Source organism: Phaenicophaeus curvirostris, unplaced genomic scaffold (genome assembly GCF_032191515.1).
Source record: "Phaenicophaeus curvirostris isolate KB17595 unplaced genomic scaffold, BPBGC_Pcur_1.0 scaffold_51, whole genome shotgun sequence".
Taxonomy (NCBI): domain Eukaryota; kingdom Metazoa; phylum Chordata; class Aves; order Cuculiformes; family Cuculidae; genus Phaenicophaeus; species Phaenicophaeus curvirostris.
In genome coordinates, this window is record NW_027206674.1 from 809,109 (window position 1) to 836,807 (window position 27,699).

The following is a 27,699-nucleotide window of genomic DNA, read 5'->3' on the forward strand; positions in this document are numbered from 1 at the left end:
ATCCTGGTCTCCATCCTTCCCTCGCAGCCTCTTTGGGGAACAGACCCCCCTGGTCCCCCCCAAACTGTCCCGGAGGGATGCAGTGATGGGTCCCCCCAAACTGTCCCACCAGGACCCCTTGGTCCCCCCAAACTGCCCCACCAGGACCCCCTGGTCCCCCCAAAACTGTCCCAGGGGGGACACAGCGATGGGTCCCCCCCAAACTGTCCCACCAGGACCCCTTGGTCCCCCCAAAACTGTCCCAGGGGGGACACAGCGATGGGTCCCCCCCAAACTGCCCCACCAGGACCCCTTGGTCCCCCCCAAACTGTCCCGGGGGGACACAGCGATGGGTCCCCCCCAAACTGCCCCACCAGGACCCCCCAGTCCCCCCCAAACTGTCCCGGGGGGACGCAGCGATGGGTCCCCCCCTAGAATTTGGGGGCTCAGGACTCTCCTCCATCCAAACCCCTGTGCCCGCCGGCCTCGTCGAGGCTAAACGAGGCCACGAGGGCTCGGGGCGCAACGACACCCCCCCCCCCCCCAATTTGGGGTGCGCAGCCCGTTTCCATGGAAACCAGCAAGGATTCGGGGTGGGGGGGTGGCGTTCAGCGGGTTTATCGCACGGTCAGCGGGGTCCAAGCCTCACGCGGGGCCCCCCGGCCTCGCCCCAACCTCCCCGCGTCCCCTCTGCCGCTCAGCCAGCTGCCGGGGGGCTCCCCTCGCCCCCCAGATTGGGGGGGAAAGAGCTTTTTGGGGGGGTAAAAGAGGAGATGACCCCCCTCCCTGCCCTGGCGCGGAGACACGGACTCGGGGGGGGTCTTGGGGAGGGGGCAGCGGGATGGTTCCCGCGGTGTTTTCCGTGCTGAAGGTACTTCCAGTGCTTCACTAAGGGGGCTCTCGGGGAGCCTCGTAGCACCACGGGGTGGGGGGGCTGGCTCCGACCCCCCCCCCCCACCAATCTGGGGGTCCCGTACCCCAGTTTTCCCCACTATAAATAAGAAGGAGGCGATGGCACCGCGGCAGCGCCGAGTCCTGAGGATGCTGGAGCAGTTGGGGAGCTGCTCCTGGCGCGGGGAACGGCCGTGGGGGATGAGACCCCCCAAAAAAACCAGGGTAGAGACCCCCCGAGACTGTCCCTCTCGGCTCAGCCCGTGAAGCAGACGGGGCCCAGCTGGAAGCCGAACTTCTGGTTGGCGTCTCCAAAGTCAACCACGGCCACGTCCACCAGCGGGAGCCGCTCGACGCGGGGCGAGGTCACCTCCAGCACCGTCCGCTCCTGGCCACGACGGTCCTGAGGGAAGGAGGGGAACGTGGAATAGGGGATCCTCCAGCCCCTGGTGGGACCAGGGAGGGAATAGAATCATAAAAGAGTTTGGGTTGGAGGGGACCTCAAAGTCCATCCACTCCCAACCCTGCCATGGGGACACCTCCCGCTGCATCAGGGGCTCCAAGCTCCATCCAACCTGGTCTTCAACCCCTCCAGGGATGGAGCAGCCGCAATTTCTCTGGATAACCTCTTCCAGGGCCTCCGCACCCTCATCGTGAAGAAGTTCTTCCTTATATCAAGCCTAAATCTTCTCATTTATCCCCGTTCCCCCTCGTCCCATCACCACAAGCCTTTATGAGCAGCCCCTCTCCAGCTTTCTTGGAGCCCCTTTCAGGTTCTGGAAGGTCGCTATAAAGTCTCCTCGGAGCCTTCTCATCTCCAGGATGAACAATTCCAACTTTCTCAGCCTGTCCTCACAACGGGAGGTTCTCCAGCCCTCAGATCATCCTTGTAGCCTCCTCTGAATTCACTCCAACAGCTCCATCTCCTTTTTCTGGTGAGGATTCCAGAATCGGACACGATCTTCCAGATGAGATCCCACCAGAGAGGAATAGAGGGGTAGAATCCCCTCCTTGCCCTGGTGGCCACATTTCCTTGGATGCAGCCCAGGACACGGTTGGTTTCTGGGTTTTGAGCACACGTTGATGGCTCAAGTCTCATCAACCAGCACGCCAAGTCCTTCTCTCCATCCCATCATCCCCCATCGAGCACTGAAATCTGGGAATTGCCCCGACCCAAGGGTTGGACCTTGCACTCGGCCTCGTTGAACCTCACGCCGGGGGACGCGGGTGTCGAGGAAGAAGATTCGGGGGGTTCCTCGCGGCTCGGGGACTCACCTGGCACCCGTCGTGGAGGACACGGATGGGGTTGGCCGGGTGGTCGTGTCCCAGCTCCTCCTCGTTGGCTCCGCGGAGGCGCAGGGCACGGGAGAAGGTGCCGGCGCGCGAATCGAACCAAGCAGCCGCGTTCTGGCAGGTGAGGGTGAAGTTCTGGCGGGCGCCGGCGCTCAGGAGGCGCAGGAAGGTGAGTTGGGTCACCGGCACCGCGGTCCCCTCCGCGTCCACGTAGGAGAACTGGGAGAAGGAGGACGGGAGGAGGTTCGGAGACGCCGACGCGGGGCAGGAGCTCGACCTCCTCGCACCGAAGCATGAGCGGCTCCCACCTTCTTGCCCCGTTTGAAGGTGCTGAACCACGTTCCCGGCTTCTCCCTGGTCCAGGCAGCCAAGCGGACCTGGAGGGGATGGAGATGGAGTTGGGGTGAAGCCTCTTCCAACTCCTGGTCCCGCAAAGCCAGCGAGACCCCAGCAGCCCCATCTGGTTTGGAGACCCAGCTCCTCTCTGCTCCAACTCACAGCCTCAAACTTCTTCTCCGGGAAGAGACACGTCTCACCGCCAGCTGTGAAGTTGCAGAAAACCCGGAAGGCGTCTCGGGAGCAGCCCTGGTTGGGGTCAATCCAGTACTCGCCTGGGGGTCAGGGAAGCACCAAGGTTGGGAAAGACCCACAGGATCATGGAGTCCAACCATCCCCATCGATCACCAACCCACGTCCCTCAGCTCCTCTTCTTCTCCAGCCCCTCCCCAGCTTCGTTGCTCTTCTCTGCACTCGCTCCAGAGCCTCCACATCCTCGTGTTCCACCAACCCCCCCAGGTCCTTCTCCTCCAGGCCCTTTCCAGCCAGACTCCTCCTAGGCTGGAGCTGCCCAGGGTCGTTGTGCCCCAAGGTCCTGCTCCAACCTCATCCCCTTGGTCTCAGCCCATGGATCCAACCAGCTCAGATCCCTCTGGAGAACCTCAAACCCTCCAGCAGATCCACCCAGCTCCGTGTCACCCCCAAACTCACCGTCCTGGAGCTGCGGGTGGCAGAGCTGCAGCTCCTTGCAGACTCTCGCGGGGCTCTCGGGGGTTCCCAGCGGCCTCCTCAGCTGCTCCACCTCGGAGCGCAGAGAGCTGAGCGAGGCGTAAACTTCTTCCAGCCCCTCGTCATCTGGGGGGGTTCCCTGCGCCCCCAAAGCTCCCGATGACGCTCGGCGGTGCCTCCCGCTCCGGCTGGAGGGCAAAGGGTCCAGCAGCTCAGCCGGGGGGCCCTGGGGTGGAGAGGATGGAGGTGGAGAGGGATGGAGAGGGTGGAGATGGAGAGGATGGATGGAGAGGATGGATGGGGATGGAGAGGACGGAAGGAGAGGGAAGGAGAGGGAAGGAGAGGGAGAGGGAGAGGGAGAGGGAGAGGGAGAGGGAGAGGGAGAGGGAGAGGGAGAGGGAGAGGGAGAGAGATGGAGAGAGATGGAGAGAGATGGAGATGGAGAGGATGGATGGAGAGGGATGGAGAGGGATGGAGAGGGATGGAGAGGGATGGAGAGGGATGGAGAGGGAGAGGATGGAGAGGGAGAGGATGGAGAGGGAGAGGATGGATGGAGAGAGATGGAGAGAGATGCAGATGGAAAGAGAGGGATGGAAGGAGATGGAGATGGAAGGAGAGGGATGGAGAGAGATGGAGATGGAGAGGATAGATGGAGAGGGATGGAGATGGAGAGGATGGATGGAGAGGGATGGAGAGGGATGGAGAGGATGGAGATGGAGAGGATGGATGGAGAGAGAGGGAGAGAGATGGAGATGGAGAGGGATGGAGAGAGATGGAGAGGGATGGAGAGGGATGGAGAGACAGGGAGAGAGATGGAGATGGAGAGGGATGGAGAGAGATGGAGAGAGATGGAGATGGAAGGAGAGGGATGGAGATGGAGAGGATGGATGGAGAGGATGGATGGAGAGGATGGATGGAGAGGGATGGATGGAGAGGGATGGAGAGGGATGGAGAAGGTGCCTGTCCAGAGCGTTTCTTACTCACCGGAGGCCCTGGGGGACCAGGTGGCCCCGTGTCACCTCGGGGGCCCAGAGCACCCTGAAAAAGAAGAGGACTCAGCACCACCTCTCCAGCCTGTCCAGGTCCCTTCTGGACCCCCCCAGGTTGTCCCCTGGGGGGCTGCCCCACATTGTCCCCCCAACCCAGCACTCACCGGTGAACCTTTGGAGCCCTTCTGGCCCAGGGGACCCTGCGAGGAAGCGGAGAAGGAGAAGGAGAAGGAGAAAGGGAGAAGGAGAAAGGGAGAAGGAGAAAGGGAGAAGGAGAAAGGGAGAAGGAGAAAGGGAGAAGGAGAAAGGGAGAAGGAGAATTGAGGAGTGGGATGCTCACCAGGCAGGTGATGATCCCCCAGCACCTCCACCCAACCCCTCCATGGGGCTCAGGCTCCCCCCCTGCCCCTCTCGGGGGGCTCCGAGGGAGCTATGGGGGCAGCAGAAGATCCTTAGATACTCACCGAGAGCCCAGGGGGACCAGGAGGACCAGTGGGGCCAGTGGGACCAGCCAGACCCTGTGGGGAGAGACACATCAACCCCACCCTCGAGGAACCCCGTGATGTTCACCCAAGCCTTGAGCTCAGGGGAGACCCTGAGGACTCACGGGGTCTCCTTTGGGTCCTGGGGGGCCCTGGATGCCTGGAAGCCCCTGGTCTCCTTTCTCCCCCATCTCTCCTGGAGGTCCGATGAGCCCAATGAGTCCAGCGTGACCCTAGGGGAGAAGGAGAAGATCAAGCAGCCCCCTCCCCACGATGAGGAGACTTGGAGGTGACTTCAAGGTGAGGGACCCCAACTTCTCGCGCCTCATCTCACCTTGTCTCCCTTGTGGCCGGGGTCTCCCTTGAGGCCGGGCAACCCCACAGGACCCTGCGAGAAGCCAAGAGGTCATCACACATCCCAAAATATTCCCTGCTTGGATGACCCAAGGCTAGATCATCTTGACTTACCATGGGACCTGGGGGTCCCGCTTGGCCTGGAGCCCCCAGGAGACCTTGTTCACCCTGGAAGAGACTCAGTGTGGGGGAAGGACCTGAGGTTGAGCCCCTCTAAAACGCTTTTGGGGGGTCTCGGAGGCTGCGACGTCCAACCTGGTCTTCAACACCTCCAGGGATGGAGGAGCCACCACTCCTCGGGGCAACCAGGGCCTCCCCACCCTCCCAGGAGAAGGTTTCTCCCCAAGATCTCATCTCAATCTCCCCTCTTGCAGCTCAAAACTGTTCCACCTCATCCTATCCCTGCCCTCCTCGATCAAGAGCATCTCCCCAGCTTTCCTGGAGCCCCTTCCCATCCTGGAAGCTGCTCTGAGGTCTCCATAGAGCTTTCTCCAGGCTGAACAACCCCAACTCTCCCAGCTTTGTCCTCAGATGGGAGGTTCTGCAGCTCTCACATCATCTCCGTGGCCTCCTCTGGCCTCGCTCCACCAGCTCCGTGTCCTCTCTGAGCTGAAGATCCAGAACTGGACCCAGAACTCCAGGTTTGGTGGCTCCAGAGTGGAGAAGAGGAGCAGGATCCCCTCCCTGGACCTGCTGGTCCCACAGCTTTGGATGCAGCCCAGGATCTGGTTGGACTTTCCAAGCTGTGAGCACGTTTTCCACCTCCCGTCCATCTTCTCATCCCTCAAGTCCATCTCCCCAGGGCTTCTCCCCATCCCTTCTCCATCCCGCCTGGATTGAGGCTGGGGGTCACCCCAACCCTGGAGCAGAACCTTGGTCTTGCTGAACCTCGTGAAGAACAAGAACCTCCTCCCCAGAGCCTCCAACTCACGGCAGGACCTGGAATCCCTCGCAGCCCTTCGGAGCCCGGTCGTCCCGGTGGCCCCTGAGCCCCAACGGGTCCCGTTTTTCCAGGTGGACCCTCCGTGCCGGGTTGTCCCTGGAGACGGGGAGCGCTGAGGCTGGTCCCACCTCTCCGGGGATGGACCCTGGTCCTTCCCCAGGTTGGTGGAGGCTTCAAGAGGGAAAACGATTTGGGGAACCCCAAGAACCACTCACCTTGGCACCTTTCTCGCCTTGACGACCCTCACGGCCCATCAGTCCCACGGGTCCCTGGAGGAGAGGACAGAGACACCAGGAGCTGCCGGTCCCACTTAGAGAATCATGGAATGGTTGGGTTGGAAGGGACCTCAAAGCTCATCCAGTTCCACCTCCCGCCGGATCAGGGGCTCCAAGCTCCATCCGACCTGGTCTTCAACATCTCCAGGGATGGAGCAGCCACATCTTTTCTGGGAAACCTGCTCCAGGACCTCCCAACCCTCCCAGGAGAACTTTCCTCCTCAAGATCTCACCTCAATCTCCTCTCTTCCAGCTCAAAATCGTTCCCATCATCCCATCCCATCACTCCTTGACCCAGAGCTTCTCCTCAGCTTTCCTGGAGCCCCTTTTCTCCACCCCACGTTGTCTCTTCCCATCCCACCATCGCCCTTCCCCTTCTCACCCTCCGTCCGGGGGGACCTGGAGGACCCGGTTCTCCTGATGCTCCTGGTGGACCCTGAAACGGACCCAGAGGGAGTTTGAGATGAGTTTGGGACGAGCCCGAGATGAGTTTGGGATGAGTTTGAGATGAATTTGGGATGAGTTTGGGATGAAGGAAGAGTCCCACAGCCAGGACCGGAGGGTGAGGGATGCGTAAGAGCCCCAGGAGGCATCTCAAGCTCCTCAAACCATCACCCCGGGGTGGTCCGAGTGGGGCTGAGCCCCCCCCGCTGCCCCACTCACCGGCAAACCAGGATCCCCGCTGTCTCCTTTCTCTCCAGGAGCTCCATCCAGACCCTGTGAGACACAGAAGAGTGAGAACCCACCTAACCGGACCACCACGACCCACCCTTGGGACACGGGTGGAGGTGGAGGAGAGAGAATCGTGGCATCTTGGCACCTGCCAAGCCCATCGCCACCACCCCAGGGGGACACCGGGGACCGTGGGGGCTCTGCGGGGACTCCTCACCGGCACGCCGGGGTCTCCAGGAGGACCAGGATCTCCAGGGAAGCCGATAGGACCCTGCGGAGAGACGTGGACGTGAACGTGGGATGGGGAAGGAGCCCCAGACCTTCTCCGTGGTGGGAAATCGGAGACGGGGGCACGAGGTGGGGCTCCCAACAGGCTGAGGGGCTCAAGATAGAGCCCCCCCCGGCCTTTCTGGGCTCGTTCCTCCTCTTACCAAGTTGCCTTTGGCTCCATCGTCTCCTGGGGGACCCTTCTTGCCAGGGGGTCCCGCTGCTCCGGGCTGACCGGCATCTCCCTTCTCCCCCACGTCTCCTTTCACGCCCTGAGGAGGAATCGTGGGACGGGTTGGGGTGGAAGGGACCGAAGGGACCTCAAAGCCCATCCAGTCCCAACCCTTCCATGGGGACACCTCCTGCTGGATCAGGGGCTCAAGCTCCATCCAACCTGGTCTTCGACATCTCCAGGGACGGAGCAGCCACCATTTCTTGGGGCAACCTGGTCCAGGGCCTCCCCATCCTCGAAGAAGAACATTTCTCCCCAAGATCTCACCTCAATCTCCCCTCTTTCACCTTAAAACCACCCCGTCCCTGCACTCCTCGATTAAAAGCTGCTTCCCTGGAGCCTCTTTCCATCCTGGAAGCTGCTCTAAGGTCTCCATGGAGCCTTCTCCAGGTTGAACAACCCCAACTCTCAGCCTCTCCTTGAGGTTCTCCAGCCCTCACATCATCTCCACGGCCTCTTCTGGCCTCGCTCCACCAGCTCCAGGTCCTTCCCACGCTGAGAACTCCAGAACTGGACCCAGAACTCCAGGTTTGGTCTCCCCAGAGGGGCAGAATCCCCTCCCTGGCCCTGCTGGTCCCACAACTTTGGATGCAACCCAAGATGAGGTTGGATTTCTGGGCTTTGAGGGTGTTTTCCCGGCTCCCCAGAAGCTCTGTGTGTGTTTTCAGCCTCCAGCAAGAGCAGGATGTGGCTTCTCTCTCTTTTTCTTGCCCCGAAAAGCTACTCACGGGGGGTCCGGGCTCCCCTGGGTCTCCAGGATCTCCAGCTTCTCCCGGCTCCCCCTGAGCGAGAAGAAATCAATGGGGAAGATGCCGTTGGGTGCTCTGCGAAAGCTCCAGAAGCCAAACCGAGCCCCACGCCGCCTTCCCAACCCCCTTCTCACCTTTTCTCCCACAGCTCCAGGTTGTCCCACGCCACCCGGCATTCCTGGGGGACCCTAAAGGGAAGGAGATGGGGGGCACCAAGGTTTTGGGGCAGCCCCTGAGTCCCCCAGCAGCCTCTGCTGAGCCCCCCAGGGATGCTCTCACCTCAGCTCCACTGGGTCCTTGAGGTCCACGAGGTCCCGGAGCGCCAGGAGGACCCTGCGGGAAGCACGGAGAGGGGTCAGCGTGGAAGGGGGAGAAGAAGAAGACGTGGGAAGCTGGAGCCGGGGCAGAAGGAGGAAGAGGGGGGGAGTTTTGCGAGGGGAGAACCAGGAGGTTTCCTCACCATGGGGCCAACGTCTCCACTCTCGCCTTTCTCGCCCGGCGGGCCCGGCATTCCCTGTGGAAATCGTAGAACCACCAGGTTGGAAAAGACCCACAGGATCATGGAGTCCAACCATCCCCATCGATCACTATGTCCCTCAGCTCCTCTTCCTCTCCAGCCCCCTCCCCAGCTTCGTTGCTCTTCTCTGCACTCGCTCCAGAGCCTCCACATCCTCGTGCCCCACCAACCCCCCCAGGTCCTTCTCCTCCAGGCCCTTTCCAGCCAGACTCCTCCTAGGCTGGAGCTGCCCAGGGTCGTTGTGCCCCAAGGTCCTGCTCCAACCTCATCCCCTTGGTCTCAGCCCATGGATCCAACCAGCTCAGATCCCTCTGGAGAACCTCAAACCCTCCAGCAGATCCACCCAGCTCAGTGTCACCCCCAAACTCTCTCAGGGAGCCCTCGATGCCTTCATCCAGGTCGTTGATGAAGACGTTGAACAGGGACATTCCACTGGATGAGGCTTCCCAAACCCCACCCAGAGGATCCCAAAAGGGTTGGTTTGGCAGGACGTGTGTCCTCCTGCCCCACCCGATCCCACCTTGCTCCTCACCTGGAGCCCGGGGGGGCCGCTAACACCGAGGTGACCGCGTGCTCCCTCATCTCCTTTCTGTCCGAACATTCCCTGCTGCCCTCGGCGTCCCGGCTCCCCGTCTGCTCCCTGCCAACGAGACCTTGGGGTCAGCGTCTCCTGCCCCACAGAGACCTCAAAGCCTGGGGTGGAAGGAGCCACGAGGAACGAATCGGGGCGCTCGGCAGGTTCTCACCGCGGGGCCGGGATGCCCGATGGGTCCCTGGATTCCGGTCGGTCCTGGGGGACCCTGAGGGACAGGAGAATCCTGAGGGTCGGAGAAGCTCTCAAGCATCTCCCACCTCGTTCCAGTTGCGTCTGGAGATGTTCTGGTGCTCGGAGAAGCGCCTGGGGACTCACCGCTTCGCCCTTGTCACCTTTGCTGCCTTTCTGACCCGCAATTCCCATCTCACCCTGAGAAAAGAGGAAGGACTGAGAGCCAGGAAGAGCTCCAAGGAAACCCAAGCTCCAGAGAAACCTCCCACCACCTGGGAAGAGCCTCCCGAGACCAAAAACCCCCGATCCCGGGATGCCAAGAGGGGAAAACCACCCATCCTGGAGGTCTCCAAGCCCCGGAAGGTGCCCTCTCCGAAGGGATTCATCCCCGAAACCCATCTCGGGGTGTGTTCCTTGGGTTGTGGGGAGAACCGTCCATCCCGGAGGTCTCCAAGCCCTGGAAGGTGCCCTCTACAAGGGGATTTGACCCCAACAACCATCTTGGGGGGCATTCCCTGGGTTTTTGGCACAGGAGGCATCACCGATTTGGTTTGGGTCCCTCTAATTTACCTTGTCCCCATCTTCTCCGGCAGGTCCAGGGGGTCCGGTGGGACCCGGCAGCCCCACAGGGCCCTGGATCCCATCCTGCCCCGCTGGACCCATAGGACCTCGTTCACCCTGTGGATGGGAGGTGAAAACAGGGTTGGTTGGGACCCACAGGGGGTCCCAGGGGTGCCCCACATCTCCTGCCTCACCCCACACGTCCCCTCGGCACCTACCGGGGAGCCTTTCTCACCAGCAGGACCCAGGGGGCCCTGTGCACCCCCCCGACCCGGCAATCCGATGCTTCCAGCAGCTCCCGTGGGGCCTCGCTCTCCAGGAGAACCCTGGGGAGAAGCCAGAGAGACCTTAATCCACCACAATTTTAAGCTGGAGGACAAAATCACTCCCTCAAGGAGCATAAGTAGTCCAAGGAGACCCCAAAACTCCAGGGAACCCCACAAATATGATGATCCAAACATGTTGGACTTGATGATCCCAACACGGTTGGACTTGTTAATCCAAACACAGTTGGACTCAATGATCCAAACACAGTGGGATTCATTAATCCAAACACAGTTGGACATGATGATCCAACCATGGTTGGACACGATGATCCCAAAATGGTTGGGCTTGTTGATCCAACCAGGGTTGGACTCGTTGATCCAAACACAGTTGGACTCAATGATCCAAACACGGTTGGATTCATTAATCCAAACATGGTTGGACTCGTTAATCTAACCATGGTTGGACTCGTTAATCCAAACACGATTGGACATGATGATCCAACCACGGTTGGATTTGTTGATCCAACCACAGTTGGACTCGTTGATCCAAACATTGTTGGACTCGATGATCCGATGGGTCTTTTCCAACCTGCGGATTCTACGATTCCATGAAACGCCCCCGTGCTTCGTACTCACCGTGGGTCCAGGAGCACCAGGGGGACCTTCCCCACCCTTCAGCCCAGCTGGTCCCTGTTGGGAAGGAGGGATAAAGGGTTAGGAAGGACCCTAATTCCCTCTCCCAGGAACATCCCGAGATGTTCTCCAGCCTGGAGAAGCTCTGACCGTCTCTCCGGGTGCTCCCCGGGTGCCGGGGAAGCCGGCGATGCCGGGGGGGCCGCTCTTGCCGGGGATTCCAGCAGGACCGGGGTCACCCTGCGAGGCAGAGAGGACCAGGGGGTATTTTCCTTCATCCCCACCAAGCCCAGGAGACCCCTCGTGCTCCCTGGAGCTCCGAGAGGTCCCCAAAACATCTCCTACCTTGGCTCCTTCCCGACCAGCAGCTCCGGGCAAGCCCTGTTCTCCGGGAGGTCCAGGGGGACCCGGGTGCCCCCTCTCTCCCAAAGGTCCCGTCTCTCCAGATTTACCCTGCAGGAGATGGTTTTTGGGGTCCCACCAAGCTCCTATCAACACAACCTCCTCCTGTTTCTGTGTCCAGCAACTCACCTGGGGTCCCACCACCCCCGTGGGGCCGGGGGGGCCGGTTTTGCCGTGAAATCCCTGAAGAAAAGAGAGAAAAGGATCAACGCTGGGAGCGACCAGGTGGCTCCATCCCAGGGAGAAGCAAGTTGGGGACCCACCGGCTCTCCACGCTGGCCGGGGTGTCCCGGCAAACCATCCTTTCCAGGGGGACCCTGGGGAGGAGAAGAGGGAAAGGGGTGAGGGATGCACGTTCTTCGCTCCTCGTCCCACCAGATGCAGCAAGAGGAGGAGGTCGTTCCATCCCCGTTCGCCCCCCGAGCACCCCAATAAATCCATCACCACCTACCAGGGGTCCTTTCGCGCCGGGGAAGCCGTTGGGACCTTGTGGACCTTGAGGACCCTGCAGGAAGGAGAGAAAAGTCCTCTGTGAGCAGCAGGAAGAGGTTTTCCCACGGCCCCCAAGGACCTAGATCCTCTCTCCATGCTCAGAATCCCCTTTTCTCCACGCTCCGTCCTGTCCCCAGGGATCAGAGCCGGGGTCAGGCTCGTTTCATCTCGTTCTCCACCATCTGGAGGAGGAGATCGAGCGTTTCCTTCAGGGGGTTGGGAGATGAAAGCAAACTGGGAGGGAGGGTGGATCTGCTGGAGGGTGGGAAGGGTCTGAAGAGGGATGGGGCCAGGCTGGATCCATGGATGGAGGGCAGGAAGGGTCTAGAGAGGGATCAGGAGAGGCTGGATCCATGGATGGAGGGCAGGAAGGGTCTAGAGAGGGATCAGGAGAGGCTGGATCCATGGATGGAGGGCAGGAAGGGTCTAGAGAGGGATCAGGAGAGGCTGGATCCATGGATGGAGGGCAGGAAGGATCTAGAGAGGGATCAGGAGAGGCTGGATCCATGGATGGAGGGCAGGAAGGATCTAGAGAGGGATCAGGAGAGGCTGGATCCATGGATGGAGGGCAGGAAGGATCTAGAGAGGGATCAGGAGAGGCTGGATCCATGGATGGAGGGCAGGAAGGATCTAGAGAGGGATCTCCAATCCCCAAGGTGCAGGGGGATGGATGCTCCTCACCTTCTCTCCCACTGCTCCAGGGGCTCCATCGTGACCAGGGTCTCCCTGCAGAGGTGGGAAAAGGCTGAGGGGAGCAGCAGACCCCCTCGCTCGGCCCCCCGGCCGTGGGGCACCGAGCACGGCGGGAGACGGGGAGGTGAAGGGAGGGTCTCACCCACCTTCGGACCCGGCTTCCCGGTGGGACCTGGAAGACCTCGCTCTCCTGGGAGACCCTGAGGAGGCAGGAGGGAAAGAAGGGGATGAGGAGGTGTGGGATGAGGAGATGTGGGGCTGGAAGCTGGGGAACTGGGATGGGGCTGGGGCAGGAGCCAGGACGGACCCTTGGCCCCGGGATTGAGCCCCTGGGATACAGTTGGAATTTTGGGCTCCGGTTGCCACGGGTTACGGTGATTCCCAGGCTCCGGTTGCCATGGTTACAGCCCTGGGATGGTTGCCGTGGGATACAAGCACGCGGGAATGGTTATGATGGGATGGAGCTGGAGCCAAACTGGTCCCAGTGGAGCCTGGGAGGGTCCCAGCAGACCCTGAGATGGTCCCAGCGGAGCCTGGGATGGTCCCAGTGGACCCTGGGATGGTCCCAGCGGACCCTGAGATGGTCCCAGTGGACCCCGGGATGGCCCCAGCGGACCCCGGGATGGCCCCAGCAGACCCCGGGATGGCCCCAGCAGACCCCGGGATGGTCCCAGTGGACCCTGGGATGGTCCCAGCAGACCCCGGGATGGCCCCAGCGGACCCCGGAATGGTCCCAGTGGACCCCAGGATGGTCCCAGCGGACCCTGGGATGGTCCCAGTGGACCCCGAGATGGTCCCAGCGGAGCCCGAGATGGTCCCAGTGGACCCCGAGATGGTCCCAGCGGAGCCTGAGATGGTCCCAGTGAAGCTGGTTACTCACCGGGGGCCCTCGTTGTCCCGTCTGCCCAGCAGGACCAGCCTTGCCCTGGAGGAAAGAAAGATGTGGGGCAGCCCCCAACCCCCCCACACTCACCCCGAAGACCCCAAACCCACAGAATCATAAACTCATGGGATGGGTTGATTGGAAGGGACCTCAAACCAGTTCCACCCCTAGCCATGAGCAGAGACGCCTCCCACTAGGTCAGGTTGCTCCAAGCTCCATCCAAACCGGCCTTCGACACCTCCAACACCTCCTAGTCTTAACGGGATGGTTTAAATGATCTTCACGGTGCTGAAACGTGGCCGTTGGCCAAGTGGTCGCCCTTCCCTTGGCCGCTGAAGCCTCATTTTAAGGTCAACGGCCACAGTTGGTCAAAGAATTCATCATTGACCTGGTGTGTGACCAGTTCAAGCGAAACGGGATGGATTCATGGGATGGGTTGGGTCGGAAGGGACCTCAAACCAATTCCAACCCCACCTCCCACTGGATCAGGTTGCTCCAAGCTCCATCCAACCTCACCTCGAAGATCTCTAGGAATAGAGCAGCCACCACTTCTCCATAAGCTGCTCTGAGGTTTCTCCAGAGCCTTCTCTTCTCCTCCAGGCTAAACAATCCCAACTCCCCCAGCCTTGTCCTCGTACGGGAGGTTCTCCAGCCCTCACATCATCCCCATGGCCTCCTCTGAACCTGCTCCAACAGCTCCGTGTCCTTCCTATTTTGAGGACTCCAGAACTAGATCTGGAGCTCCAGGTTCGGTCTCCCCAGAGCGGAGCAGAGGAGCAGAATCCAGGTCCCTCTGGACCCCATCCCATCCCTCAAGATCCTTCAGAAGCATCGCCACTCGGCTTGGTGTCACCTCCAAACAGGCTGTGGGTTCCCTCAATCTCACCATCTATGTTGTTGATGAAGATACTAACCCCGTACGGACCTCTGAGGGACACTTACTCCCCACCGAGCTCCATCGGGACATGGAGCCGTTGACTTCTACCCCTCTGAGCAGAGCAGAGCAGGACGTGGGGGACAAGGAGAAGCCGGGTAGGGTGGGACGGGGTTGACTCACCCTCTTGCCTTTCTCTCCCACCAGCCCCGTGGGACCCTGGAAGCCGGTGGAGCCCTGGGAAGAGAGGAGACCATGAGAATCCAGGGCTGAGGAGGCACTTGGGGTCCTGGGGACACCACCAAGGTTCTTCGGGGGACACCATCAAGGTTCTTCTGGACTCACCTTGGGTCCCTGGCGCCCGGGATAGCCCGGAAGACCTGGAATTCCCAGTTTTCCCTGGAGAGGAGAGAGAGGAGAGCTGAACGTTGGGGCTACGAGGGACACGGGGACACGGGGACGCGGGGCTGGGCTCTCACCTTCTCGCCCGCAGGACCTGGACCCCCCGGTTCCCCCGTGAGACCCGTCTGACCCTTCAGCCCTTCGGGACCATCCTCGCCGCGGGGACCCGGCTGGCCCTGGTCGCCCTGGAGAGGCGACGGAGGAACGTGAGGAGCACGCAGCTCCTAAATCCATCTCCCCACATCATTCCAGGTCCTGGAGCCACCCCCAGGAGAAGACAACCCCACAACCCCACTTACCCGGTCGCCCTTGGGGCCCATGTCGCCCTTAAAGCCGGGAAATCCGTCTTCTCCCTGAAGAACAGGAACATTTTCAGAGAATCGTGGGATGGGTTGGGTTGGAAGGGACCTCAAAGCCCATCCAGGTCCATCCCTGCCATAGAGACACTTTTCACTGGATCTGGTTGCTCCACGCTCCATCCAACCTGGTCTTCAACATCTCCAGGGATGAAGGAGCCACCACTTCTTGGGGAACCTGGTCCAGGACCTCCTCACTCTCTCAAAAGAACATTTTTCCTCAAGATCTCACCTCAATCTCCCCTCTTCCAGCTCAAAACCGTTCCTCTCATCCTCTCCCTGCCCTCCCTGATCAAGACCCTCTTCCCAGCCTTCCTGGAGCTTCTTTCCATCCTGGAAGCTGCTCTAAGGTCTCCTTGGAGCCTTCTCTTCTCCAGATTGAACCACCCCAGCTCTCCCAGCTTCTCCTTGACCACGAGGTTCTCCAGCCCCTTGAGGACCCTCATTCCCTGCTTCCCAACTCTTCCCAACACCTCTTACCTTCTCGCCTTTGCTGCCCTTCAGGCCCCGCACGCCGAAAGCTCCCTGGGAGGAGACGGAGAGGTTGGAGGGGACACCCCAACCCTGGGGACACCCCCGTGACCCCCCGCGTCCTCCCAGAGGAGCGAGAAGCTCTTCTTACCTTCACCCCACGAGGTCCTGGGTAGCCAACGGGACCAGGAGCTCCCACGGGTCCCTGGGGAGCACCAAAACCAGCATCATCTCCATGGGAAGAGGACCTCACGGCCACCACGAGGGCACGAGGGAGGTTTCAGCTCCTTACCTGGAGACCCTTCTCTCCAGCTGGACCTTCTCGGCCAGGGTGACCCTGCAGGGAGATGCAAGACGTGAGCTCCGAGCTGGGACGGTGACGCTGCCCCCCGCGCGCCCGGAACTCACCGGGGGCCCGTCGGCTCCCGACATTCCCTGGATTCCCGGCTTTCCTGGTGGCCCCTGGGCGAGAAGAGGACATGGGGAGAGGCAGGAGGACCGGGGTCCCCACAGCTCCGAGATACGACACCCCTGGATCCTTCCACCCGCGCTGGGGCTGGACTCACCTTCTCCCCTGGGAGCCCCACGGGGCCCTGGGGGCCGGGCAGACCCTGTAGAGAAGAAATTTGGGAAGGGATGGAGGGAGGAACGAAGCCCCAAGCCGTGTGGAGACACCAAGGTGGCCTCGCTCCACCTCCACGGAGAATCGTGGGATGGTTGGGCTGGAAGGGACCTCAAAGCCCATCCAGTTCCAACTCCTTCCATGGGGACACCTCCCGCTGGATCAGGGGCTCCAAGCCCCATCCAACCTGGTCTTCAACACCTCCAGGGATGGAGCAGCCACCACTGCTCGGGGCAACCTGGGCCTCCCCACGCTCCCAGGAGAACGTTTCTCCCCAAGATCTCATCCCAATCTCCCCTCTTCCAGCTCAAAACCGTTCCCCTCGTCCTCTCCTTGATCAAGAGCCCCTCTCCCAACTTTTCTGGAGCCCCTTTCCATCCTGGAAGCTGCTCTGAGGTCTCCATGGAGCTGTCTCCAGGTTGAACAACCCCAACTCTCCCAGCTTCTCCTCTGATGGGAGGTTCTCCAGCCCTTGGATCATCTCCATGGCCTCCTCTGGCCTCGCTCCACCAGCTCCAGGTCCTTCCCGTGTCAAGGACTCCAGAACTAGACCCAGAACTCCAGGTCTGGTGGCTCCTGTGGAGTTTCTCCTCCTCCACCAGGTCCTTCTCCTCCAACCCATTCTCCACCCAGCCTGGATTTGGGTTCGGGATCATCCCAACCCTGGTGCCGGACGTTCCCCTTGAACCGTACCGGTGGCCCAGGGTTCCCTTGTTGTCCCGGAGGTCCCGGCTCCCCTTGGATTCCCTGGAAGGGAGGCAAGAAAGTCCATGAGTTGACCAAACCCACCTCCTCGAACCTCCAAGATCTTCCACTTTTGCCTCCTAGAATCACCAGGTTGGAAAAGACCCATCGGATCATCGAGTCCAACCACAGAATCGCAGAACCACCAGGTTGGAAAAGACCTTTCTCCCCATCCCTGGAGCATCCCAGGTTCTTTTGGGATTGGATGCTCTTGGGTGACACCCACCGCGTTGCCTTTGGGTCCTGGAGCTCCATCGATGCCGCTGACACCCTGAGGAGGAAGAAAAGGAGGTCGAGGTGACTCCCTGACCAGGTTTAACGGGTGACGGAGCCAAATCGCCCTTGGCCCAAGGTGGGGACGGACAGACAGACAGGAGGAGGGTCTCCTACCGGTGGCCCGGGAGGTCCAGGGGAGCCACGTGAGCCAACGAGGCCTCGTACACCCTAAAAACGAGGACAAGAAGGGGCTCAGAGAGCAGCACTGACCCCAGCACCACCCATCGACCCAAATTTTGGGGTCTGGCGCCCAACGTTTCTCCTCAAAAAGCCACAAGGAGGAAGCCGCAAGCCACCTTCACGCCCCTGTTGGAGCAGGGGGGAAGGTTGAGCCACCAGCAGGTACTTACGGGCTCCCCAGGTTGCCCGCGAGGTCCTGGGAGGCCGTCGGAGCCCTTGGAGGAGACAGAGAGGAGCTGAGCTCATCCCACCAAGCCCAGCGAGGTCTGAGCCCTCCCCACGTTCCTCACCTTGGTGCCCTTCTCGCCGGGGGGACCCGCCGGCCCCGGCTTCCCCGCGTCCCCCTGAGGGAGAAAAGAAGCTGAGGGGGGAGGTGGGACGGTGGTGGCGGCAGGAGGGGACACGACGTGGTCCTCCTTACCCTGTGACCCTTCTCGCCTGGGAGCCCCGGGAGCCCCTCGAAGCCTCTTTCACCCTATCGGAGCAGGACGGAGCGTCAGGAGGAGCCCGCGTCCCCCTCAAACCACACCAGGACCTGGAGGTCCCAACCTCCCATCCCACCGCGGGGATCACCCCACGCTGGAGACCTTGGGTCCGGTTTCTCCTGGAAGCCCCCTGGCACCGTCGGCTCCAGCGCGACCCTGCGAGGGAGTTTGAGTTTGGAAGGATCCCCCCTCCAAGGACGCGAAAGGAGAAGCTGGTGTCCACCAGGGAGAGGCAAAACCCGAAATCCAAGCGCTCACCCGTCTCCCGAGCCTCCCCGGAGGTCCTGGAGGTCCCTGGATTCCCTGCGGACCCTGATGGAGAAGAGCAGGAGGAGTCAGAGCCCTCCCAGGGGCATCATCCCTCATGGAATCATCAAGGTTGGAGAAGATCTTCTGCTCCTGGATCCAGGATTCCCATCCGGACACGGGGGAGGGTTAATCCGGAGCATCCAGGATCCCAACTCTCGTTTCCATCCAGACACGGGGAGGGTGAATCTCAACTCTCACGGAATTATTGAGGCTGGAGAAGCTCTCCCGGCTCTTCCAGCCCAACCACCTCCATCCCTCCTCAACCCAAGGGTCACATCTCCACGCGTTTCGAACCCCTCCAGGGATGAAGATTTAACCCCTTCCCTTGGACAAACTCATCCAGACTCACCCGTGGCCCCATGTCTCCCGCGTCTCCTTTCAGCCCTGGGTGTCCAGGTAGACCCTAAAAAAAAAAATAAGAGAGCGTGGAGACCCCATCACGGGAGGTTCCTCGCGATGTAAGGACGGGTAACCACCTCACAGCAGCTTCTCCTCCACGTCCACCAGACTCACCAGAGGACCCGGGCGACCGGTCAAGCCCATGGGACCCGGGGGACCCTTCATGGCGAGCTGGGAAGAGAAGGATGGAGAGGGATGAGATAAAAGGGGGATCGGAGAGGCTGGACGGGGCGAGGGGTGGTGGAGGTCCTCACCTTCGCCTGCTGCAGGATGGCTTGGGCTTGGGCTTCTTGGAAAGAGACGGTTGGACCTTTGAGGGAGTCTCCTCCGAACTGGAACTGCGGGGAAGGCGCTGGGTGAGGGATGGAGGAGCCACCAGACTCTTGATTTGGAGGAGAACCAGCTCCACATCGCCTAGAAGGGTCCCCCAAATCCTTCTCCGCGGTTTCTTACGGGTAACATGAGGACGGTCCCCGCGGGGCCTCGGATCCCGGCAGCTCCCGGCAGCCCCGGCCGTCCCGCGGGACCCTGGTGGAGGAGGGAGAAGTGGGATTGAAGTCGTCACCCATCACGTCAAGAGGAGCCGGCAGGTCGGAGCTCGCAGCTCGGTCGCCGCGGGGCAGCTCTGGCCTCCCCGTCACCTTCTCCGTCTCGTCCCGTACCTGCTCTCCAGGATCTCCCGGCAGCCCTGGAAGCCCCGCGGGTCCCAGAGGACCCGTTTCCCCCTGTGGAGAAGACAGAAAAAGCCTGAGAAAGGCTTTGGCGGCTCCAAATCCCTCCCCAGAGCGGCAGCTCCTCGCTCCTCACCGCGGGGCCCGGGGGTCCTGGCGGCCCCTGGAATCGCCGACCCTAAAAATTGAGAAGAAAGCGAGAAGCGTGGTGGGAACCACCTGGGCTGGGAGGACCTGGGGTGTCACGAGGGACCCCCCCGTCCCGCTCACCGGCTCCACGATGGCTGGTTCGCCCTTCTCCCCCTTCAAACTGGGCTCCTGCGAAGCACCAGGAGGAGGAAAACGGGGTGAGAGGTGGGATGGGACGAGCTCCGAACCATCGAGGCGGCTCCTGGAGCCCAACTCGTGGTTCTTGGAGCCCGGATCATGGTCTCGATCCCGATTTTCACCCCCAGTGCTACCTGGGGAGCCCGAATCGCCATCTCCTCCCGCTCAGCGGGTCCAAAGCGCTCGTGGATCGCGGGGTCTCCAGCCTCATAGTCCTCGTAGCCTGGTAGATCCGCACTTTCAGCTCCAACACCTCCGTCCTCTTCCATCTCAAGGACGAGCATCTCCTCCAGGAAGCCCTAAAAAACGAGGAGATGCTGGGGGGACGATGCTGGGGGAGCTCCCCCCGCTCGCCCCAGCCCCGGAGCTACCTCGAAGGGGTCGGTGCCGTTGAGGGAGACGCCGACGTCGGTGCCGGAGCTGGTGGGGACCAGGGTTGGGAAGGTCTCCTCTGTGGACGGAGGCGCCGGAGAGGTCGTGGTGGCCTTGGGCGAGGGGGAAAGGGCTCAGGGTGAGGAAGGGACTGGCCCGTGAGCCCAGCGTAAAGGGGTTTGGTGGATTTGAGGTGTCCCCATCCCACCGCTTGGCTCTGGGACACCAGAACCATTTTCCTTTTGGGATAAGACCCTCTGCTTTGGGTGGATTCGGGATGTCCCCATCCCACCACTTGGCTGTGGGACACCAGAGGCGTCTTCCTCTTGGGATGAGACGCTCTGGGGACGCAGCGGAAGGGAAGACGAGGCAGGGCTCGGGGCGCGGGGGTGGTTGTTCCATCCCATCGCAACTCCTGGCTCCGAGAGAGAGAACCTGGAGCGCATCCCCTCCCTCTCTGGGTCTCTCCCATCCGGCTCAGCCAACGTTGACTCATCGGCAGGAGGAGCCGGCGACGTTCCCGGCTGCAGCCCAGACCCGTTTCCCGAGCCAAAGGGGACGAAGGGAGAGGTGGGGAGATGCCTCCTGCCCCGTCTCCACCCAAGGGAACCCCAAACAGCTCCTGGAACGCGCTACGAGGAGCCAGGAATTGCGGGGAGCGGCTCAGCTCCATGTGTCAGCGCAACCAGCGTCCTCGTGGGGTCGTGTTGGCTCGAGAAGGAGCTGGTCAAGCCCCGTAGTCGCATCCAACAGACCCAAAGAGCAGCTGGAGCCGTCCTGCTTTGCCCCCCTCCCTGTTCCAGGGCCCAGGGACCCTTTCCATGAAAGATTTCATCCTGATGTCCAGCCTGGTGGAGCTTGAGGCCGTTCCCTCTCGGCCTGGCCCCTGGCCCTGGGGAGGAGAGCCCAGCTCCCTCCTCTCCACCAGCTCCTTGCAGGGAAAGAGCAAGGAGGTCTCCCCTCAGGCTCCTCTTCTCCAGGCTGAACCCCCCCAGCTCTCTCAGCCGCTCCTCTTCTTCTCCAGCCCCCTCCCCGGCTTCGTTGCTCTTCTCTGCACTCGCTCCAGAGCCTCCACATCCTCGTGTTCCACCAACCCCCCCAGGTCCTTCTCCTCCAGGCCCTTTCCAGCCAGACTCCTCCTAGGCTGGAGCTGCCCAGGGTCGTTGTGCCCCAAGGTCCTGCTCCAACCTCATCCCCTTGGTCTCAGCCCATGGATCCACCCAGCTCAGATCCCTCTGGAGAACCTCAAACCCTCCAGCAGATCCACCCAGCTCAGTGTCGTCCCCAAACTCTCTCCGGGTGCCCTCGATGCCTCCATCCAGGTCGTTGATGAAGACACTGAGCAGGGCTGGAGCCACCATCAAGCCCTGGGGACATCACTTGGAACTCCAGCTGGAGTTAACTCCATTTCCCACCCCTCTCTGGACCCTCCAGCCAACCAGTTTTCCACTCAAGGCAAGGAGCTGAGCTGCGAGCAGCGGGTTAGTGGAGCTGGTTAACCAGGTTAGTCTCACTCTCTACCTGATTGGCCATGTTGGAGGGCGTGGAGACCTCATGCAGCTCCAACATCTCCTTGTTCCTCCTCTTCTTACCCTTCCGCTTGCCTTTCCCCTTTCCCTTCTTGCCCCTGGGACGCGGGGCAGCAGCGGGACCCGAGTCGCCCTACGAGGAGAGAATGGGAGCAGATCAGGGGTCCTGGCAGCTCCCCATAAGGCTGGAAACCACCCCAGCAGGGTTGAGGGGGGCTCTGAGGGTCCCCCAAGCCTTTCTCCTTCAAAATTGAGGTGCCCACCTGGTCCGGGAAGGGGGTCAGGAGCGGGTAGGGGAGGGCTTGGTCGCAGTCCGGCATGTAGCGTTGGCAGTAGGAGCGAGCGGCTTGGGGATCATCCACGATCAGGAGCTGCTGGATGTCCCCCTGGGGCAAAAGAGAAGGGGGGAGAGGGTTTTAGGGGTTTTTTTTTTTTGCACCCCCAGAGCTGGTTTGGAGCCCACACGCAGCCTGGATGCACCAGCAGGAGCCGGGGGTCACGTCCTCGGGTGGCGAGGGGACAAAGAGACCCTTGTCCTCCTGCTTGGGGACAAAACCGGGCGCGTGGGAGGGCAGCGACACGCTCCTCGCGGCCTCAAAGCGGCTTCTTCGCCCGCGGCCCCTGACATTTGTAGGGAATGAGGGGAATTCATGGGGACAGGGACATCCCAGAGGGATGAGAAGCAGCTTTTAGCTCAACCAGAGCCTCTACTGACCATGGCCATGGGGTCCTCTCCTTCCCAAGACCCCAGGATCTCACACCAGGGGCTCCAGGACAAGGATGTGGGGGACAGGGACATCCCAGAGGAATGAGAAGCAGCTTTTAGCTCAACTAGAGCCTCTGGTGACCATGGCCATGGGGTCCTCTCCTTCCCAAGACCCCAGGGGCTCATTCCAGGGGCTCCAGCACAAGGATTTGGGGGACAGGGACATCTCAGAGGGATGGAAACAGCCTTTATCTCAACCAGAGCCCCTACTGACCATGGCGTCCTCTCCTTCCCGAGACCCCACGAAGGCTTCGGGGAGGAACCCACCTCGAAAACCTCATCGTCCAGCAGGCGAGCCCCGAAAACCGTCACCCCCTGGGTGCTCACGAGGGGCCGAGGTCCCCTCTCCAGGGGCAACGTGGCCACGAGGTGACAATCCAGCATCAAGGAGACGTTGGTGCCCTCGACGGCCAAGGCCACGCGGTGCCACCTGCGGAGACGGGGGGGGGGAACGCGGTGGCGACGGGGCAAGGAGGCAGAGAGGAGGGGGTTGGGGTCCCTCCTGGGGGGTCTCACCTGCCGTCAGCCAGGTTAACCTTCTGGAAAACGGGGTACGAGTCCGGAGCCGGGAGCCCCTCGTGGTCCTCGTAGAGGAAAACCGGGGAGAGCCCCATCTCCAAACCCAACTGCTGCACCCCTCGCTCGTCGTAGATGGAGAGCAGGAAGGCTTGAGTCCCGCGCCGGGCACGCACCGTGGCCAGCACCGAGAAATCCCGCGGGAACGAGCCGTCTGAGCCAAAAAGAGGGATGGGGAGCGGGGTGAACCCTCTGGAGGCATCCCAGGAGGAGGTTCTGCACCCCAAAAAGTGGATCCGTGCACCAAAAAGGGGCTCTGTGCACCAAAAAGTGGGTTTGTGCATCCAAAAAGTGGTTCTGTGCACCAAAAAGAGGGCTCTGCACCCCAAAAAGTGGCTCTGTGCCCCAAAAAGAGGGATGGGAATTGGGGTGAAGCCTCTGGAGGCATCCCTGAAGGAGGTTCTGCACCCCAAAAAGTGGATCCGTGCACCAAAAAGGGGCTCTGTGCCCCCAAAAAGTGGGTTTGTGCATCCAAAAAGTGGTTCTGTGCACCAAAAAGAGGGCTCTGCACCCCAAAAAGTGGCTCTGTGCCCCAAAAAGAGGGATGGGAACTGGGGTGAAGCCTCTGGAGGGATCCCTGAAGGAGGTTCTGCACCCCAAAAAGTGGATCCGTGCACCAAAAAGGGGCTCTGTGAACCAAAAAGTGGGTTTGTGCATCCAAAAAGTGACTCTGTGCACCAAAAAGAGGGCTCTGCACCCCAAGAAGTGGCTCTGTGCCCCAAAAAGAGGGATGGGAATTGGGGTGAAGCCTCTGGAGGCATCCCAGGAGGAGGATCTACACCCCAAAAAGTGGATCCGTGCACCAAAAAGGGGCTCTGTGCCCCCCAAAAGTGGGTTTGTGCATCCAAAAAGTGACTCTGTGCCCCCAAAAAGTGGGTTTGTGCATCCAAAAAGTGGTTCTGTGCACCAAAAAGAGGGCTCTGCACCCCAAAAAGTGGCTCTGTGCCCCAAAAAGAGGGATGGGAACTGGGGTGAAGCCTCTGGAGGGATCCCTGAAGGAGGTTCTACACCCCAAAAAGTGGATCCGTGCACCAAAAAGGGGCTCTGTGCCCCCAAAAAGTGGGTTTGTGCATCCAAAAAGTGGTTCTGTGCCCCAAAAAGAGGGATGGGAATTGGGGTGAAGCCTCTGGAGGGATCCCTGAAGGAGGTTCTACACCCCAAAAAGTGGATCTGGGCACCCAAAAGTGGGTTTGTGCACCCAAAAAAGTGGATCCGTGCCCCAAAAAGTGGGTGTGTGCCTCAAAAAGAGGTCTCTGTGCTCCAAAAAGAGGGTTCTGCACCCCAAAAAGAGGGTTCTGCACCCCAAAAGGTAGCGCTGTGACCCGAAAAGTGGCTCTATGGCCCCAAAAAAGAGGGTTCTGCACCCCAAAAGAGGGTTTTGTGCCCCAAAAAGAGGGCTCTGCATCCCAAAAAGAGGGCTCTGCACCCTAAAAAGTGCCTCTGTGCCCTAAAAAGAGGGCTCTGCACCCCAAAAAACAGGGTTCTGCACCCCAAAAAGTGGCTCTATGCCCCCAAAAGTGGCTCTGTGACCCCAAAAATGGGTCTCTCCACCCCAAAAAGAGGCCCCTGCACCCCAAAACTGGGCTCTGCACCCTAAAAATGGGCTCTGCACCCCAAAACAGGCCACCCACCCCCCCTTTTTGCCCCCCATCTGGGTACCGGGGAAGAGCTGCCGGGTGGGAGCGCGGATGCGGGTCCCGTTCCCCACGCGGAAAGCCAAATCGGGGGGTCGGGACCCCGATGGATCCGGACACATCCCGGAGGTGACGGAGACCCCGTCGCGTCCATCCCGCATCCCCAAGGCCTCCAGCACGTCCAGGGGCAGCGCTGGGGGGACAAAAGGGGGTGGGGGGGCAATTTAAGAGAGCGGGGGACCCACCGGAGACCCCCCCCAAAAGTTGGATCCTGGCGCTTCCGAGGAGCGGGAATCGCAGCCGGATCCCCATCCCCCTCAATTCTCCCCTTGCCAAAGGGGCTGGGAGCCAGGCAGCTGTGTGGGAACAAGGTCCGAGCCCAAATTCCTTCCTCGTCGCGTTCTTCCACCCCCGGATCCGCTTCGCAACCCCCGGAATCCCGGGGAGACCCCCCCACCCCCACCCCACGGAGCAGCCTCGAGCCCCGTTCCCAGCGATTTGCTGCGTCCAGGCACGGGGAGGGTTAATTTGGAGTATCCAGGATGCCTAAGGATTTGATGCATCCAGGCACAGGGAGGGTTAATCCGGAGTATCCAGGTTAATCTGGAGCATCCAGGATTCCCAACGAGTTGCTGCATCCAGGCACAGGGAGGGTTAATCTAGAGCATCCAGGTTAATCCGGAGCATCCAGGATTCCTAATGATTTGATGCATCCAGGCACGGGGAGGGTTAATCCGGAGCATCCAGGTTAATCCAGACTCTCCAGAATTCCCAGTTATCGTTTCCATCCAGACATGGGGAGGATTAATTCGGAGCATCCAGGCTAATCCAGAGCATCCAGGTTAATCCGGAGCACCCAGTATCCCCAGTTCTCGTTTCCATCCAGACACAGGGAGGGTTAATCCAGAGTCTCCAGGTTAATCCGGAGCATCCAGGTTAATCCGGAGCATCCAGGATTCCCAACTATCCTTTCCATTCAGACGTGGGGAGGGTTAATCTGGAGCATCCAGATTAATCCAGAGCATCCAGGTTAATCCAGAGCATTCAGGATTCCCAGTTCTTGTTTCCATCCAGAGATGAGGAGGGTTAATCCGGAGTCTCCAGGATTCCCAACTATCATTTCCATCCAGACACGGGGAGGGCTAATCCGGAGCATCCAGGTTAATCCGGAGCATCCAGGTTAATCCGGAGCACCCAGTATCCCCAGTTCTCGTTTCCATCCACACGTGGGGAGGGTTAATCCGGATCATCCGTGATTCCCAACCCTCGGATCGGGGTGGGAAGGAGCCTCTCCCAGGCCCTTTCACCCCCAGCTTCCTGCTCGGGATCCCAGGGGATTTTTGGGGGGGTGGGGGGGGGGCTCCCCACATCCTGACCCCCCCGGGTGGGAACCACCAGTATGGGGACTGGGAATCACAGGATGGGGACTGGGAACCCCAGACCAAAGGATATGGGGGGGGCACCCCTGTAACATGGGACCCCCCCAAAGAAATAGGGGGATCCCCCCATAAGGAACAGAGGGGGGGGACCCCTGTCCTATGGGACCCCCCCCCTAAAGACATAGGGGGACCCCCTTAAAGGAAATAGAGGGGGGGCACCCCTGTTCCTATGAGACCCCCCCAAAAGGAATAAGGGGGGGGTCCCCCCAGCCCCCCCAACCCCGTGGGCGCTGTCCAAGGTGCTGAAAGGTAAAAGGTGGGGGCGCCCCCCACGTTAACCCCCCCGCCCCGGGACCCCCATAACGACCCCCCATAACCCCCCCACGTGTGACACCCCCACTTTTCCCCCCCCCAGCAACACCAAGAACAACCACCCAACACAATATTGGGGACCCCCCCACTTTCCCACGCCCCCCCCACCCCATAAAGACACCAGGGACCCCCGTTTCCCCCGCCAACAACATTGGGGACCCCCCCCACTTGTGACCCCCCCCCACTTTCCCATGCCCCCCCACCCCATAACGATATTGGGGACCCCCTTTCCCCCTCCATAAAGATATTGGGGACCCCCCCACGCGTGACCCTCTCACTTTCCCACGCCTCTTTTCTCATCCCCCCCCCATAAAGACATCGGGGATCCCCCCACGCGTGACGCCCCCACTTTCCCACGCCCCCCCCATCCCCATAAAGACACTGGGGACCCCCCCACTTGTGACACCCCCCCCACTTTCCCACGCCCCCCCACCCCATAACGACATTGGGGACCCCCTTTCCCTCCCCCATAAAGATATTGTGGACCCCCTCACTTGTGACCCCCCCCACTTTCCCACGCCCCCACCCCCCATCCCCATAACGACCCCAGGGACCCCCGGACCCCCCCATAAAGATATTGGGGACCCCCCCACGCGTGACCCCCCCATAGGGGGCTACCTCGGGGGGGGTTACCTGTCATGGGGGGGGGGTGTACCTGCCCCAGGGGGGGGTGTTATCAGTTGGGGGGGGGGGTCACCTGTCGGGGGGGGGTCACCTGTCGGGGGGGGGGTACCTGCCCCGGGGGGGGGGGTTACCTGTCCCGGGGGGGGCCCGGAGCCCCTGCAGGAGGAGCACGAAGAGCAGCGCCCGGGGCTCCATCAGCTCCAAGAATCCAGAGGAGGAGGAGGAGGAGGAGGAGAAAGGGGGGGGGACAAGGAGAGGTGGGGGGGCCCCCCCGAACCCCGCCCCCCAGCCCGCCCCCCACGGGAGGGACCGAGGGAAAGAAGGGGGGGGGGGGTTGGGGGGTGCTGAGACCCCCCGACATGGAGATGGGAGGGTTGGGGGGGGGGGGGGGGTGAGATTGGGGGGGGTTGAGATGAGATGGGGGGGGGGCAGAGACCCCCAACCTGCCCCACTGCAAGATTTGGGGGGGGCAGAGATGGGATTGGGGGGGTCAGAGATGAAATTGGGGGGGTCAGAGCCCCCCAGCCTGCCCCATTGCCAGATTTGGGGGGGCTGAGATGAGATTGGGGGGGACAGAGATGAAATTGGGGGGGTCAGAGATGAAATTGGGGGGGTCAGAGCCCCCCAACCTGCCCCATTGCCAGATTTGGGGGGGCTGAGATGAGACTGGGGGGGTCAGAAATGAAATTGGGGGGGTCAGAGCCCCCCAACCTGCCCCATTGCAAGATTTGGGGGGGCAGAGATGAGATTTGGGGGGTCAGAGCCCCCCAACCTGCCCCACTGCAAGGTTTTGGGGGGCAGAGATGAGACTGGGGGGGACAGAGCTCAAACCCCACATCTTAGGGGGGTCCCCTCAACCCCTGCCCCCCCAAACCCCCTCCCCAGCTCAAACCCCACATCTTAGGGGGGTCCCCTCAACCCCTGCCCCCCCAAACCCTCTCCCCAGCTCAACCCCCACATCTTAGGGGGGTCCCCTCAACCCCTGCC

General features: G+C 61.3%; 1 protein-coding gene across 1 annotated transcript; it reads right to left on the reverse strand.

The window, feature by feature from the left end:
• Positions 1–582: 582 nt before the first annotated feature.
• COL5A3 (collagen type V alpha 3 chain) lies at positions 583–26,903 on the reverse strand. The gene is made up of 67 exons (XM_069881620.1): positions 26,844–26,903; positions 24,363–24,530; positions 22,644–22,857; positions 22,395–22,557; positions 21,625–21,747; positions 21,354–21,494; positions 19,832–19,945; positions 19,595–19,759; positions 19,404–19,451; positions 19,270–19,311; positions 19,125–19,187; positions 18,916–18,990; positions 18,717–18,800; positions 18,577–18,633; positions 18,413–18,466; positions 18,013–18,066; positions 17,857–17,910; positions 17,691–17,744; positions 17,560–17,613; positions 17,440–17,484; positions 17,204–17,257; positions 17,040–17,084; positions 16,763–16,816; positions 16,014–16,058; positions 15,856–15,909; positions 15,740–15,784; positions 15,599–15,652; positions 15,457–15,501; positions 14,920–14,973; positions 14,698–14,805; positions 14,564–14,617; positions 14,402–14,455; positions 13,342–13,386; positions 12,608–12,661; positions 12,450–12,494; positions 11,728–11,781; positions 11,540–11,593; positions 11,406–11,459; positions 11,220–11,327; positions 11,025–11,114; positions 10,878–10,931; positions 10,194–10,301; positions 9,985–10,092; positions 9,559–9,612; positions 9,395–9,448; positions 9,181–9,288; positions 8,592–8,645; positions 8,411–8,464; positions 8,266–8,319; positions 8,111–8,164; positions 7,315–7,422; positions 7,101–7,154; positions 6,875–6,928; positions 6,594–6,647; positions 6,152–6,205; positions 5,925–6,032; positions 5,108–5,161; positions 4,974–5,027; positions 4,765–4,872; positions 4,622–4,675; positions 4,322–4,357; positions 4,153–4,206; positions 3,151–3,394; positions 2,662–2,774; positions 2,472–2,540; positions 2,146–2,382; positions 583–1,273 (listed from the first exon to the last, which is right to left on the reverse strand). Exons 2-67 carry the CDS (start codon positions 24,496–24,498, stop codon positions 1,127–1,129), a joined length of 5,214 nt encoding a protein of 1,737 aa, XP_069737721.1. The 5' UTR covers positions 24,499–24,530; positions 26,844–26,903; the 3' UTR covers positions 583–1,126.
• Between the last annotated feature and the right edge of the window lie 796 nt (positions 26,904–27,699).